Source organism: Ochotona princeps, chromosome 9 (genome assembly GCF_030435755.1).
Source record: "Ochotona princeps isolate mOchPri1 chromosome 9, mOchPri1.hap1, whole genome shotgun sequence".
Lineage (NCBI taxonomy): Eukaryota > Metazoa > Chordata > Mammalia > Lagomorpha > Ochotonidae > Ochotona > Ochotona princeps.
This window is the reverse complement of record NC_080840.1, coordinates 7,089,688-7,103,685: the sequence shown is the minus strand read 5'-3', so window position 1 is coordinate 7,103,685 and position 13,998 is coordinate 7,089,688. Positions and strand designations below refer to the sequence as shown.

Below are 13,998 nucleotides of genomic sequence, written 5' to 3'. Positions count from 1 at the left end.
ACGGACATCAATACTGTTTAACAGTATCAATTACTAGTAATGGATAATATTAATTAACAGCAAATATTAATGTAGCAGGTATTATACCCAAAGAGGTTTTCTAGGGCTTTACTTGATTCATGTATGAGATTCTCAAAACAACCTTTGGAAGCCTAGATTGCTATTTTTAAAAAAGATTTATTTATTTATTTATTTGTCTGTCTATTTGAAAGGCAGAGTTAAAGAGAGAGAGACAGGAAGAGAGACAGATCTTCCATTCCCTGTTCTACCCTCCAAATGGCCTCAAGGACCAGAGGTGGACTGACCCGAAGCCAGGACTCAGGAGTTTCTTCTGGGTCTCCCACACAGTGGGAGGAGCCCTCTGCCACTATTCCAGGCACACAGGCAGGAAGCTGGCTTGGACAGGAACTGGAGCCTTATATGGGATACAGGAGGCAGCTTTACCCAATATGCCACAGTGTTGGGTCCTCAGATGCCCAGATAGTAGTAACACTATTTTGGGATTAGGAATTTGAGGCATAGAGATGAATAATTTGATAAGTGTGGTAATAATTTGATAATTCACAGCTGTGAAGTGAAACTAACAGAACTCGGTTCAGGTCTTATAGTTCTCTTAACCATTTCTACCTGTTTCTTAATCTCTGCCACTGAAAAATACTAAGGGCCCTTTTTGCGATAATCCAATAAACAAATTTTAAAGCCAACCCAGAACAATACTCATGGCATGGCTGTGAAAGAGAGGAACAGGAGACATTCAGATTGCAAATACTAAAATGGATTGAAAGATGCATGCAATGTATTCACTTATTCAGCAGAAGGTGATTGACCCATGTACTCTTTGCCAGGCTATATATTTTGAGTTTAGTGGCAAGAACACAGAAAACTGTATATTCAGAGGGTCAGTACCACGTCATAGTAGGCTAAACGTACACAGGCGTCACCAGCATATCACACGCCCATTGGTTCTTGTCCTGGCTGTTCCTCTTCCAATTCAGCTCCATGCTTATGGCCAGAGAAAGTAGCAGAGGACGGTCCGAGTCCTTGAGTCCCTCCACCCATGTGGGAGACCTGGAAGAAACTCATGGTTCATGGCTTCAGATCAGCTCAGTGTTGGACAATGTAGCCATTATGGTAGTGAGCCAGCTAATGAAAAACCTCTCTCTCTCTCTTCTAACTCTGCCTTATAAATAAAAATTTAAAAATCTTTAAAAAAAAAAATCTATGTTCAGACAACTCTTGAACATAATGCTAGTAGATAAGGAATGGTGGGGATTGTTGGGGGGGGGTTGCCTTATTTTTTTTAAAAATTTACTATTATTATATTTTTTACAATCTTTACATAGTTAATTAGGGTACAAAAGGTTCAAGGGCTATAGGAAAATGGGTAAGACTATTATTTTCATATTGTATCCTTCATGTTTAAAGGGGAGTATTAAGGGAGAGGGCCCACCCAATTTCCCACCCTCTCCAGGTCCCGGATGTAGGGCATGCTCCGAGGTTCTTGCTCAAGTGGTTTTGATAGTTCACCAGTTATGAATCGCTGCCAATCTTGCCACTCCAAGCACGATAAGGTCTTTGAAGATTCCACTGATTGACATAGTTCATCATAGTCTCCACTTGCCCTTATTTCGCTGCCAACATATAGCTGAGGTGGTTGATTGACCCGTTCTGTCTTCTGTCTTTTCTTGGTTAGGGTTCTGAGTCCGGCAGTTCATTTGGGGAGATCTCCAAAGAAACTTGGAGGTTTTCTCAGACCAGATTCTTGTATGTACTAACAAGTACAGGGCCCAGCATAGTCCATCGCCCTGATCAGCTGGTGGTTGCAATTGCTGGGTTTTTTCTGTTTTCAGCCCAACTTCCACTGGAACCAATGGGTGTTGCTGTCCAGTCTAGTTCTGCCCAGCACATACTCAGCCCTCGCATAAAACAGTGGGAACTGCAGCCTAGTCAGAGCGACCCACAAGAACCCCCACCAGGCCCGCCTCCTACCCTGGTTTGCCAGGTCTGTGTAGCAGACTAGTCCAGTCTGTCCCACACCCCATTTGGCTCTCGTACATGTCGATGGGTATTAAAGCTTAGACGGAACTAAGCCTTATTTTTTTTTTAAGGTTTATTTTATTTTCATTACAAAGTCAGATATACAGAGAGGAGCAGAGAGAGAGAGGAAGATCTTCTGTCCAGTGATTCACTCCCCAAGTGAGCACAACAGCTGGTGCTGTGCCGATCCGAAGCCAGGGGTCTTCCACACGGTGCAGGGTCCCAAAGCTTTGGGCCGTCCTTGACTGCTTTCCCAGGCCACAAGCAGGGAGCTAGATGGGAAGTGGAGCAGTTGGGATTAGAACCAGCACCCATATGGGATCCTGGCGTGTTCAAAGGGAGGACTTCAGCCACTAGGCCATGCCGCCAGGTCCCAGGGGGGGTTTACCTTTAACTCTGAATGAAACAGGAAGAGTAACTTGGTTTGATTTACATATAAATGATTGTTCTAACTGCTATTTTAAGAACAGAATCACTAGCTGTTCTCTAAAGCAGCATGAGGTTGACTTATCATGGGTAGTTGATGATTATTATGTCTCTATATATGTAATCTAATAAAAGGCCACAGACGCCAAAGAGTGAGATTCTTTTTATACTCCCCCCAAACTAAGTCTAGTAAATACGATGGTACCAAAACCTAGGAGTAAATGACAGTAGCTACTGGAAAGATTGACAAAAACCCACCAAACACAGCATGCTCACTGTTCTTCATCACCTAAGCAGGTGACCTTCCATTGCCGGGTGCTATTTGTTTGGGAAAGCCAGAGGATCTCTTTATCTCCTATCCAATTGGCCACTTCTAGCCTGCACTGAACCCTTTGATACATGGTCGAGGCAAAAGATTGGGAGATGGTGTTCTGAGAAATAGGGCAACCATCAATTGAGCTATGGAGGACAGTAGATCTGGGGGAGCAGCTAGAATGGCCGAATAATGAGAGGTTAAACTTTCTCCAATAAAGAGCTAAACTGGGAGCATCCAATTTCACATCAGCACTAGAAAACTCTACCTCATGTTACAGGAAAATGCCTTCAAATGATTGACTGTACCTATTGGTCAGCACCCAATCTTTATTGATCCAGCCCCATTTAGGGCTAGGAGAAAAACATCAATTTGACAGCTTGAAGAAAACGCTAAATGAAACATGTAGTAAGAAATACCACAGCATTTTGTGGATTCAATGACAAATTTTGTGTCCTTGGAGAATGAATACAAAGTATATCACTGAAATTCCCAAAATAAAGATGACATAATCATCACATGCACTGGCCTAATCAACAGGCCAGCTCTCCACAGAATTCTCTAGAAATACTGTCACTCAGAAGGAACCACGCAAGGTCCAACCTAATATGCTTTCATCTTCGAATATTCAAGTATTATAAACTACTAAGGGCTATTTTAGATCTTTCTGGAAGAGCTCAGTTTCACTGATGTTGATAGTATTCTATTAATGAACTGAAATTGTACCTAAGTGCCTAGTTGGTTCTTCTATTTTAGGTGAAATAAAATGGCTTTGCTTATTATTTAAAGTTCTTGGAGTGAGAGCTTGCCATCCTGTGAAGCATGTTAGCTATGCTATGTTCTTTCTTTTTAAAAAAACAAATGTTGTATAAAACTACTAAGCCAGGAGATGATGATGGACGGTCTCTTCTGTGTGATTGCCTAATCGTAACTGTCACAAAGACCCTGCCAGAACCATGACACATCTGTGTTAAAGTGACCATGACCTTATGCAAAGAGTAGCCGGACAGCAAAGGTGTACCCAGCCTCTACCAGTAACACCCTGCTTACTAACTAACCATGGTGGCCAAAGACTATTGTTTCAAAAATGCCACATGAAATACTCCTCACTTCTTTTGCATTTTCCTTTCCCTAACCTATCAAGTATGACAGTGGTTTACCATGAAACATATCATACTCTACAGACTCTGCCTAACCCCAATATAATGCTCTGTTATTCCCAAATAAATATCATCATTCTCAGGGAGGAAAATGTTGTGTAGTTAAGGTACATAAACATGATGCTGTGGAAAACAGAGAGATAAGTTAACATATCTTTCATCTCAGCTTAGGTCTGTGCAGTTAGCTTGAATGCAAAAAGTAGTGAGATTTTATTATTCCCAGTCCCTAGCTTGTACAGCAGGTCTTAAGGCTTGTTCATGTCATGTGTATGCTATATGCATCCTCGGATCTATGTGCCCGTGGTTTCTTTACAGGCTATTTGCCTCTTGCTCCCATTAATTACTGTTTCGTTTTGTTTCAATTCGAACTTTCACTTCTCTTATCATCATGTCTTGCAGGCCCATCTATGTTGTGACAAGGGCACAGTCTCCTCCTTAATGTTTCGGGCTCTGTCATCTCTCATTGTGTATACTCCTACACTCCACAATTTCTTCATCGGCTGATTTGTTAGCGACCACTTAGCTGGACTCTGACAACAGGCTTTAACAGTGCAGGCCACATCTACACAATTCCTCAGTCAGTCTAGACTTCCAGAAGAGCTCAGTGGAGTAACATGAAACACTTCAAATGTTTCAATCAACAGGAACTGTGAAGTTGTCAATTTTCACTAATAAATATTTTAATAGTAAAAAAATAGTTTCATTGTTGATATTAAAGGAAGAGCTTCATAGTTCTGGCAAACAACTACTGACAAATGAAGAACAACTGATTCTCTGGACAAGACATTATGCTGCAAAGGTCACTTTTCCTGGTGATCTACCTTTCAAAAGAAATCATTCAGAAGTGAGAAGATGCCTCTAACATCATATACATCCATGTAATGTTAATATGCTTGTCCAAAATCTCAAAATCTCAAAATATATATTCAGAATGTTTGTAGAAAATGCATTTAGAAATCAATTAACTCTGGTGCAAACAATTTGAAATCCATGCATACTGTTTTTCATTACAACACTTTCCATGAACTGTTTGAAAATCCCACCTTTTCAAGCATTTGCACCTGAATAAACATATGCTAGTTCCTTTTGCCAAGAACTTGTGCTTGCCAGTATACCACAACAGAAAACGGTTACTCAGTTTAAGAATAGAACTCTTCCTAGTCCTTCCCCATAAATTATATACATCTTTAACCTTGAACTTGTAAAATGTTTTTTCCTTAATAAGTAGTTCATAGTATCTTTATGTGTTTTTATAGTAAAGATGTAGACAGATACAAAAAAAGAAGGGTAAACAGAAACAGAATGCTGTGTTTATTTAAACTGCCGTGAGCGGGTCAGCAGGGATCGTCTCATCCACTGTCTGGCACCTTGTTGAGCACAGAAATCATGTCTGATCTCCGTTTAGGAAATAGCACAGTGACTACTTAATCTCTGGGTTTTCTCTTTTTGAAAAGATCTATTTATTTCTATTGGAAATACAGAGATACAGAGAGGAGGAGCGACACAGAGGAAGATCTTCCGTCCGATGATTCACTCCCCAAGTGACCACAAAGGCTGGAGTTGAGCCAATCTGAAGCCAGGAGCTTTTTTCCAGATCTCCCATGTGGGTACAGGGTTTCAAGGCTTTAGACCGTCCTTGACTGCTTTCCCAGGCCTCAAGCAGGGAACTGCATGGGAAGCGGGGCTGCCAGAATTACAACTGGTGCCCATGTGGGATACTGGGACATTCAAGGTGAGGACTTAAGCCACTAGGCTGCCGTGCCAGGCCCTAATCTCTGGGTTTTCAAAAACAAAAAAGGCTGCTGATCAGAGTGTTATACAAAAGTCTATTTCTGACTAGTGAGGTAATTAAATTATCTCTTAGATTTCCCTATGGGATATTCTAGCTAATACAGGAGCAGTCCTCTGATTTATTGTAGTCACCGAATAGAATGCAATTCTTAATTGTTATGTTTGTTATTTTATTGCTTGACAACAAATTGTATTTGCTCTTTTATTGCCCCCAAATAAAAGCATGCAATTGATTACTTATAATCAATCTGTTGGAAAACTGAATACAGGAAAATGATTATTAAGTTGTTCTAGAAGCCGTAGCAGTTAATGTAGATTATATTCTTTGTGGCAGAAACTCCTTTCCTCATTCTCCTTTGCTTTCTCCCCAGCAAACTCCTCTATGACTGGTTTATCTATTCTCCTTTGAAGTCCAAGTGACCTCCCTCCTGACATCAAGACTGACCCCATCTCTGGGCTCATGGGGAAGGATCTGATTAAGAGAACCCAATCGCTACACCTGTGGCCAAGATCGGTTCAATTATTTAGGATGAAGCTAATCAAGGCTTGATGAGCTCTTCAGCTAAATGGACCTAATCGATTAGAGGAACTCTGATTCCAGGCTGATGGGAGAGACCCTCCCTCCTCACACTCTGTTTCACTCTCTGGTGCAGGGCATGAACAAGGAAGCATGCTGCCTGCATTACAGCTAGTGGAAGCTCACGGAAGAACGCCATTCCAAGGACAAAGTTGACATACCAGAAAGACGCTGACTACCTGCCTGCATCTCACTCCACCTTCTGTTCTTGCTACAAAAGATGAAACATTTCTTTACTTTCACAACTAGTTGTACTTTGAATTTTTGCAGCTTAAACTGGAAGCATCCTCTTTCATTTAGCCTGTAGTGGAAATCCAGATGCTGTACATGGACAAACCAGTTATTCAAATTTTAACTGCCTTAGTTCTTTCAAGGTTGCCATCTATCTGTTTGAAGCCTGTGGATCTCCCAAACAACTTCTCAGATGCCCAGTTCTGACATCAAAGATAAGGAGTCTGAAATTAAGTCAACAGAGGCAACACTACTAGCTCTTACTTTCACTCTCAACATTCAAAACCTCTTTTTTTTTTTTTAAGATTTTATTATTATTGGAAAGCCGGATATACAGAGAGGAGGAGAGACAGAGAGGAAGATCTTCCATCCGATGTTTCACTCCCCAAGTGAGCCGCAACGGGCCGGTACGCGCCAATCCAATGCCAGGACCAGGAACCTCTTCCGGGTCTCCCACGCGGGTGCAGGGTCCCAAAGCTTTAGGCCATCCTTGACTGCTTTCCCAGGCCACAAGCAGGGAGCTGGATGGGAAGTGGAGTTGCCGGGATTAGAACTGGCGCCCACATGTGATCCTGGGGCTTTCAAGGCGAGGACTTTAGCCGCTAGGCCACGCCGCCGGGCCCGACATTCAAAACTTCTTTAAGGCTTTTCTAACTATGTCATCCTTGGTAGCTAACTATGCTCTCATCCAGCTCCTCCCATGGATGTCCACTGTCACTGCCTCACTAACATTCATGAAGAGCAATTATAGCCTCCATTTTGTAAATTCCAATGATCATATTTATTTTCTCTGGCTTTCCTCCATAACACACACTGGTTTCCTTCCTAACTCATTGGTTGTTGGTGTGTAATTTCCTGATCTAAATCTTTCCTTGCTCAACCAGAAATCAATGGAATGCCTACTGCTCCAACCTGGGCCATCTTCTCTTTTCTATCCAAACTCACTCTTGGTGTGATCTTTTCCAGGCCAATGTTCAGAACTCTCATGTGCATGTTCATCATTTCCAATTTCATTACAACTGGCTTATTCTCTCCAGTGGGATCAAGGCTGCTAAGTGCAAAGGCATGCCTGGGATGTCAACTGGTTAGCTCAAACTATCTACAACTTAAGAGGGTCAAATGAAACAAAGATTTGTTTCTTCTAATCTGCTCCTCCAAAAGTCTTTCTCCCTTCAAGCAAATGGTACCAGCATCTAAACACTAGTTAAATCCAAAGATCACAATAATCCATGATTTACTTCATAATTGATATTTTGGTGACGGTAAACAAAACATCCTGGTTCAGTTATTTATCACTGCCTTGCCAACTTCGCCCATCACCTCTCATCTAGACAGCTTCATAAAGTCTTCACAGTACGTCCCCTCCGTTAATGCTTCCTTTATAAAGATTTTATTTATTTTTTCTGGAAGATGGATCTAAGGGAGAAGGAGAAACAGAGATAAAGATCTTCTGTCCACTGGTTTGCTCCCCATGTGACCACAATGACCAGAGCTGAGCCGATCCAAATCAGGAGCCAGGAGCTTCTTTTGTATCTCCCACATAGGTGCAGGGTTCCAAGGTTTTGGGTCATCTCCTCTACTTTCTCAGGCCACACCAAGGGAGTTGTATGCAAAGTGGAGCATACAGGACATGAATCGGCACCCATCTGGGATTCCAGAGCTTGAAGTGGGAGGCTTAGCCAATTGAGCCACTGCACTGGGCCCCCATCTATCCTTTCTACCATTTAATTCAGAATCCATGGAGAAGGCAGAATAACATTCCTAAAAACAGTAATCAGGCCATTTAATTTGTTGCTTGAAATTCATTAATGGCTTTCCATTGCATGTGGAATCATCACCATCATCACCATCCTTACTGTGTCCCAGAAGACTGTGTCCAAGAGAACATGTGCCTATGCTTCTGAGATTTTCTTCCTTCACTTCCCTCCTCAGGCGATACATTCTGCAGTTGGCTACTTCATTGCAGTTGTTCTGGGAACTGTGGCCTCCCTGTTGACATCAGTACCTTGTGCATGGCATGCACCTTCTGCCCAGCATCTTTGTATAACTGCACCATGACTTCAGGCAGGTCTCAGTTTAAATGTCATCTTTTCACAGGGCTGTTTTTTGATCACTAAGTATTCATCACATGCCCTTATATCATCCTTTTAGTCCTATTATTAGTCTTATTTTCTCACAGTGCTCCTCTCCATCTGAAATTAATACATCTGTTTAATTGTTCACAGTCTGTTTTCCCTTCTCTGATTATTAGGTTCATGCGGGGAGAGGCCTCAGTTCATTCAGCACCAGGAAGAGTGTAGGCTTCTATATATACACTCCATAAATAGTTAACGAATGAAGGGCAAGCATTATGGCATAGCAAGTTAGGCTGCCACTTGGCATTCCCACATCCCATATTGCAGTGCTTAGAACTGTGTCCTGAATTTGCTTCAGATATAAATTCCTATTAGTGCACCTGTGAGGTGATATGGGATGGTTCAGGTTCTTGAGTCCCTTGCAGCCAGGCAGAAGAAGCCCTGAATGGAATTCCTGGCTCCTGGCTTCAGCCTGGACTAGGCCTGGCACTACAGGCATTTTGGGAGAAGGCAACAGATAGAAGAAAAGATTCATTCGTATTCTCTCTCTCCTCTCCACTCTCCCTTTATCTACTTCCTTCTTTCTCTCTCTCTCTTTCTCTGCCTTTCAATAAAAAATTCCAAAAATAGAATAAACAAAAATTAATAAAATATTTAATAGCTATGTATCAAATACAATTATAGTTCATACATGTGCCATAATCCTCCCGGACTTATACACTAGCTGCCTCTCCCATTTTCCCAGTACTTCCTCAACACCAGATGGCACTGAGTGATGCTTCTGTCCAAATTCTTCCATGAATTATCTCCTCTATGCCCTCTGGCTTCCTCCACTCTCTCACATTTGTCTTATGCCACAACCACAAAGAACCATTTCCAATCATAGATTGTGTCACACTCACTTCCCCCTTGCCATATGTTCATCTTTTCCATGTATCACACTTGACTAACCCTTAAAAATCAGTCCCACATTTGCTCCTTAACAAGAGCTGGAACTCTATGGTTTCCTCTAAAGGCTCCATCATTGTTTTCTTAGACCATAAAAACATGACTGAGTTATAATCTTGTCTCTCTTAGATTGCCATTTCAGATCAGTTTATATTTGCTCCAGGTAGGCACCGACAAATGCTTGCTGAACTGAGTGAAGTAAAATCTATCCCTTACCACATCACAAATACACATAGAATGCCCCCAATAAAAAGAAGAAAAAAGAATTTGTTTAGATTATATCTGATCCATATCATGAAAATAATACTAGAAAAATTAATTACGTGGTAATTATGCTATATACTGTATATGGTTTCTCTTTTAAAAATATTAGGAAATATAGTCCCAGAAAGTGCTAATTTGGAAATCAAACACAATCTTTGTAGAGATATTTGCCTTCCTATGTCTCCTCTGAATGTTACTGGCAAAGAGAGTAATAATACCTATCTAACAGCCATGCTCAGTGGCACCTGCTTCACTTGGGAGAATCACGTGTCTTCTCCATCCCAGATATCACCCAGATTGGCCCACAGAGATGAAGGAGGCAGCAATTACAAGAAATGCTCATGAAGTGATGGGAAAATGACCCCCTCAAGCCTGAGCATCAGCTCGTCTCAGTTCTTGGTTCTCCTATCTCAGTGAGGTAGTTAGTTGATAGTTCTATCAACTGAAACTATCTTGACCAGAAGTCATTATTTCCGACAGGTCAAGTTCCATCAGGAATCAACACACAGACAATAAATTGATGCAAATTACACATCCTACCTTGGGCATGTAGACAACTAGATGCCCTGTGGTCTGAGATCTCTTTGCAGAACTGCTATCGGGTTTGACTTCTGCAGGAAGGACAAGCTGAAATGGCTGAAAATAAGCGGGCAGTAGCATAAGACTGAGGGCATGTCAAAGAAGAGTATTACCAATTCAAGCATAGCATTCAATTAAGTAATAGACTTATTAGGAAAGAACTACATGTAAGTCATGCTTGACATGCATTAGTATGTTACCTATGTTAATGAATAAGCTAAACACAGTCTTTTAGCACAAATAGCAGAACATTCATGAAACTGTTTGTGGTAGAAAAGTAATTTATGAATAACACTTCTTATCACAAAATATCAACAAATTGCTTTTTTCATATTTGTTCATTTTTATTGCAAAGTAAGATATATAGAGAGGAGGAGAGACAGAGAGGAAGATTTTCTGTCCACTGATTCACTCTCCAAGCAGCCACAACGACTGGAGCTGAGCTGATCTGAAGCCAGAGCCTCTTCCGAGTATCCCACACAGGTGCAGGGTCCCAAGGCTTTGGGTCATCCTAGACTGCTTTCCCAGGCCACAAGCAGGGATCTGGATGGGAAGCAGGGCTCCCATGATTAGAACCGGCACCCATAGGTGATCCTGGGACATTCAAGTTGAGGACTTTAGCCACTAGGATACAACTGTGCCAGGCCCAACAAATTTCCATTAAAGGCTTCAAGCTCACCCATTTGAATGCTCAGAATGAGCAAAAAGTATTATTTCAAAAACTGTAAAAATATGCTTGCTATGAATACTTGCTATGAATGAAATCATTAATAATTTAGACTAGATATGTAATCTAATCCCATACGTAAGATACTGTACATATGAGGCCCTACCAAAAGCTGATGGACAATGAAATTAAAATATATATTCGTTTTGGGACAAAACATGCCTTAAATGCGTGTACACATGAGGTCTCCAACGACCTCACGCAATTTTATATTACCAAAAAAAAAAATTCAAAATGTTTTGTATCAAAATAAGCATCTTTACATTCCATTTCTCTGTAAACTTTCTGAAGTATCCTTGTATGATCATCATTACTATTCACTTAGTAAAATGAAACAACAATAAAGGGTTTATGAACCAGCTAACTTCATGGCCAGTTGCCACTTCCACTCGACGTCATTCTCATGGTGCAGTCATGTGCCTACAACAGCATTCTGACTGGGTTCTCTTTTTCTATGTCAATAACATCAATAACTATTTTTTTTAAGTTTAGGCAGCACGGCTTAGTTCGAATCTGAGCTTTGAAAACTTTGATAACTTGTGGTACTAGACTTACCTTTCCTTTGACCATCACTCGCACGTAAGTTGGCTGTACATCAATTTCAATTAAAGAGGTATCCATGTATCTTCAAAATGAAATATACCAAATCTCGTAAGCGTCAACCCCATTTATTTTAAAGAAGGGCAAAAACAAATTCACACACAGGGGCGCATCTGAAACAGTTAGCTAACCATTTCCATGCTAAACAGGTCTTAAAAAGGTAGTCTTAAATTAATCCCCAGACTAAAGGAAATCCAACATATCAGCAACTTGATTTCCCCAAACACCAAAATATATGTGGTTTGAATCATCAAAGGTTTTCAAAAAATAGCTTGCTATGTTTTTTTCATAAATATTTTATTTTCAGCCCCTACGACTTGGATAGTCAGGAATGCTGAATCCACTCCCCATGGGGTCTGAGACCACAGCTCCTGCTCCTGGGAAGTCCCGCAGCTGAGCTGACATCATCTCTCCTGGAAGAAGAACTTGCTTCTCCCCTACAAACACATCCTGCTGAACAAGCAAAGCCTCCCGTCTGCATCAGTGACCCCAAGATCAAGTGACAGCTTCTGTCCTTGTCTCAAGAGCAAATGAAAGATAAAGACGCCACATCGCTCATTTTTTTTTTAAAAAAAAGGTTGATCAAATAGTTATTGCTGTATATATATATTTTTAAACATATTTCATTTTGTTTGTTTTTTTGTTTATTTTATGGTATAGTTCCTTAGGTCCTGGGGTTCCCTGTGCCCTTCCCCAAGATAGCCTCCTCCCCCTCCCCTGCATTGATTTCTCCTCTAATTTTACAATGGATGTCCTTAACGAATAGTCACAAGTCCATCGTGCTGTTGTTGAACTGTTTCCCAATAATGTAGGCATGGGCACTGTCAGGGAGCCCATCACCTTATATTTAGGATAGTTTCGAAAGTGCTGTATGTTCCTATGCATACAGACCAGAGATGGACTCCCAGTCAAAGAACTGAATCTATGAGATGTATCTTTAAAAAATACTGCGTTGTGAATCTTAGAAAATGAAGTGATATTCTCTGAAACCTGTTCATGAAATATATGAAATTTACTCATGTAATATCAGGAAAAGAAAATGAGGTGATGATTCAAAATGCACCAACGTTAAGGGGGGTAAGCTAATACAAAGACTCCAAGCACAGGCTCTGGAGTCACACAGACTTGTGGGGAACTGACTCCAACCCTTCTTGCTCTAGCATCTTGCCCTGCCTTACATGTCTCAACTTTTTAAAACCTTTCTTTACTCATCAAAAACAAGAATACTGGTACTGCCCATTTCTTAAGGTTGACCTTAAGGATAGTGTGTAGTATGTCATTACATAGTGAGTGCTAATAAACCATTATGTTTTCTAATGAAATGCTGTAACAATAAAAATAGAGACACCATTTTCCACAACTTCATCTGTGATATCTACCACTCACACACATCACTTGCATTATACCTGGGCCCTAACATCTTCACCTGTCCCTACCTGCAAGTCCTTCCTTTCAATGACACAATTTTCTGCCAATTCTTTACAGAACAAACTATGTCTCATCCTTTAAGATGCATTACTGAGGTTACTAACTTCCCTGAACTCTTCCTCCCTTCTTCCTACACACCTTTCTCCAACCCTGCATAAGTATTTCCTCCTTGTACAGCATCCTACTCCTTTAGTCGCTTTAATCATTACATGTGTGACTATTGTCTGCCCCTGCCACCCACTCACTATCATCACTGCGCCAAAGCTACAAGGCAGCAAAGACTATATTTAAAATATACCAGCTATCATCTCCCCATGTCTTACAAATGATAGAATTCTCTAGGTATTTGTTAGAAAGAGGTAGGAAGGATACAGGAATTAATTCATCTAGCTTTATGTATGTGAACTGGTGTAACTACAGCCAAAAAGGTGTCTTGTTGCCATTCACTGAGGTACGATCATGGGTTTTGCCAAGGAGTCAGCGGAGACATCACCAATTCCTAAAGTTCACAAGCCTCGGATGAGCAGTCCATCTCAGAACTGAAAAGGCAGAGTCACAGAGCTGAAAGAAAAAGGATTACACATCCACTGAACTCTAGAAATAAGGCCTGGAAATGGAAAGGACTTATAAAGACAAAACAGTGAGTATTTAACTGAAAAACAACAGAAATAGCAAATTGAAGAGTTTCAGGAAAAGAAGTTGGCTGGATAAAAGCTTCAGATTCTTAGAAGGCAAATGATCAGGCAGCAAGCGGGCAAAGAACTGATATGAGAGTAGTGCACAAAGAGCCAACCCCCATTCACAAATGTCAAAATAGATGGCAGGTGGATAAAAGCATATGG

General features: G+C 41.0%; 2 protein-coding genes across 3 annotated transcripts in view; both read right to left on the bottom strand.

Annotated features, from left to right (window-relative positions):
* The window catches only part of TMEM71 (transmembrane protein 71), a 192,513-nt gene that overhangs the window by 72,961 nt on the left and 105,554 nt on the right, over positions 1-13,998 (bottom strand). The gene's annotated exons all lie outside the window — the stretch shown is intronic.
* DNAAF11 (dynein axonemal assembly factor 11) overlaps positions 1-13,998 on the bottom strand; it is an 86,438-nt gene that overhangs the window by 23,158 nt on the left and 49,282 nt on the right. For both annotated transcript variants that reach the window (XM_004580733.4, XM_058668468.1), the window contains 2 exons: positions 11,684-11,753; positions 10,363-10,458 (listed from right to left, as the gene is read on the bottom strand). In XM_004580733.4, coding sequence (XP_004580790.2) covers positions 10,363-10,458; positions 11,684-11,753 — 166 coding nt within the window. The remainder of the gene's footprint in view (positions 1-10,362; positions 10,459-11,683; positions 11,754-13,998) is intronic.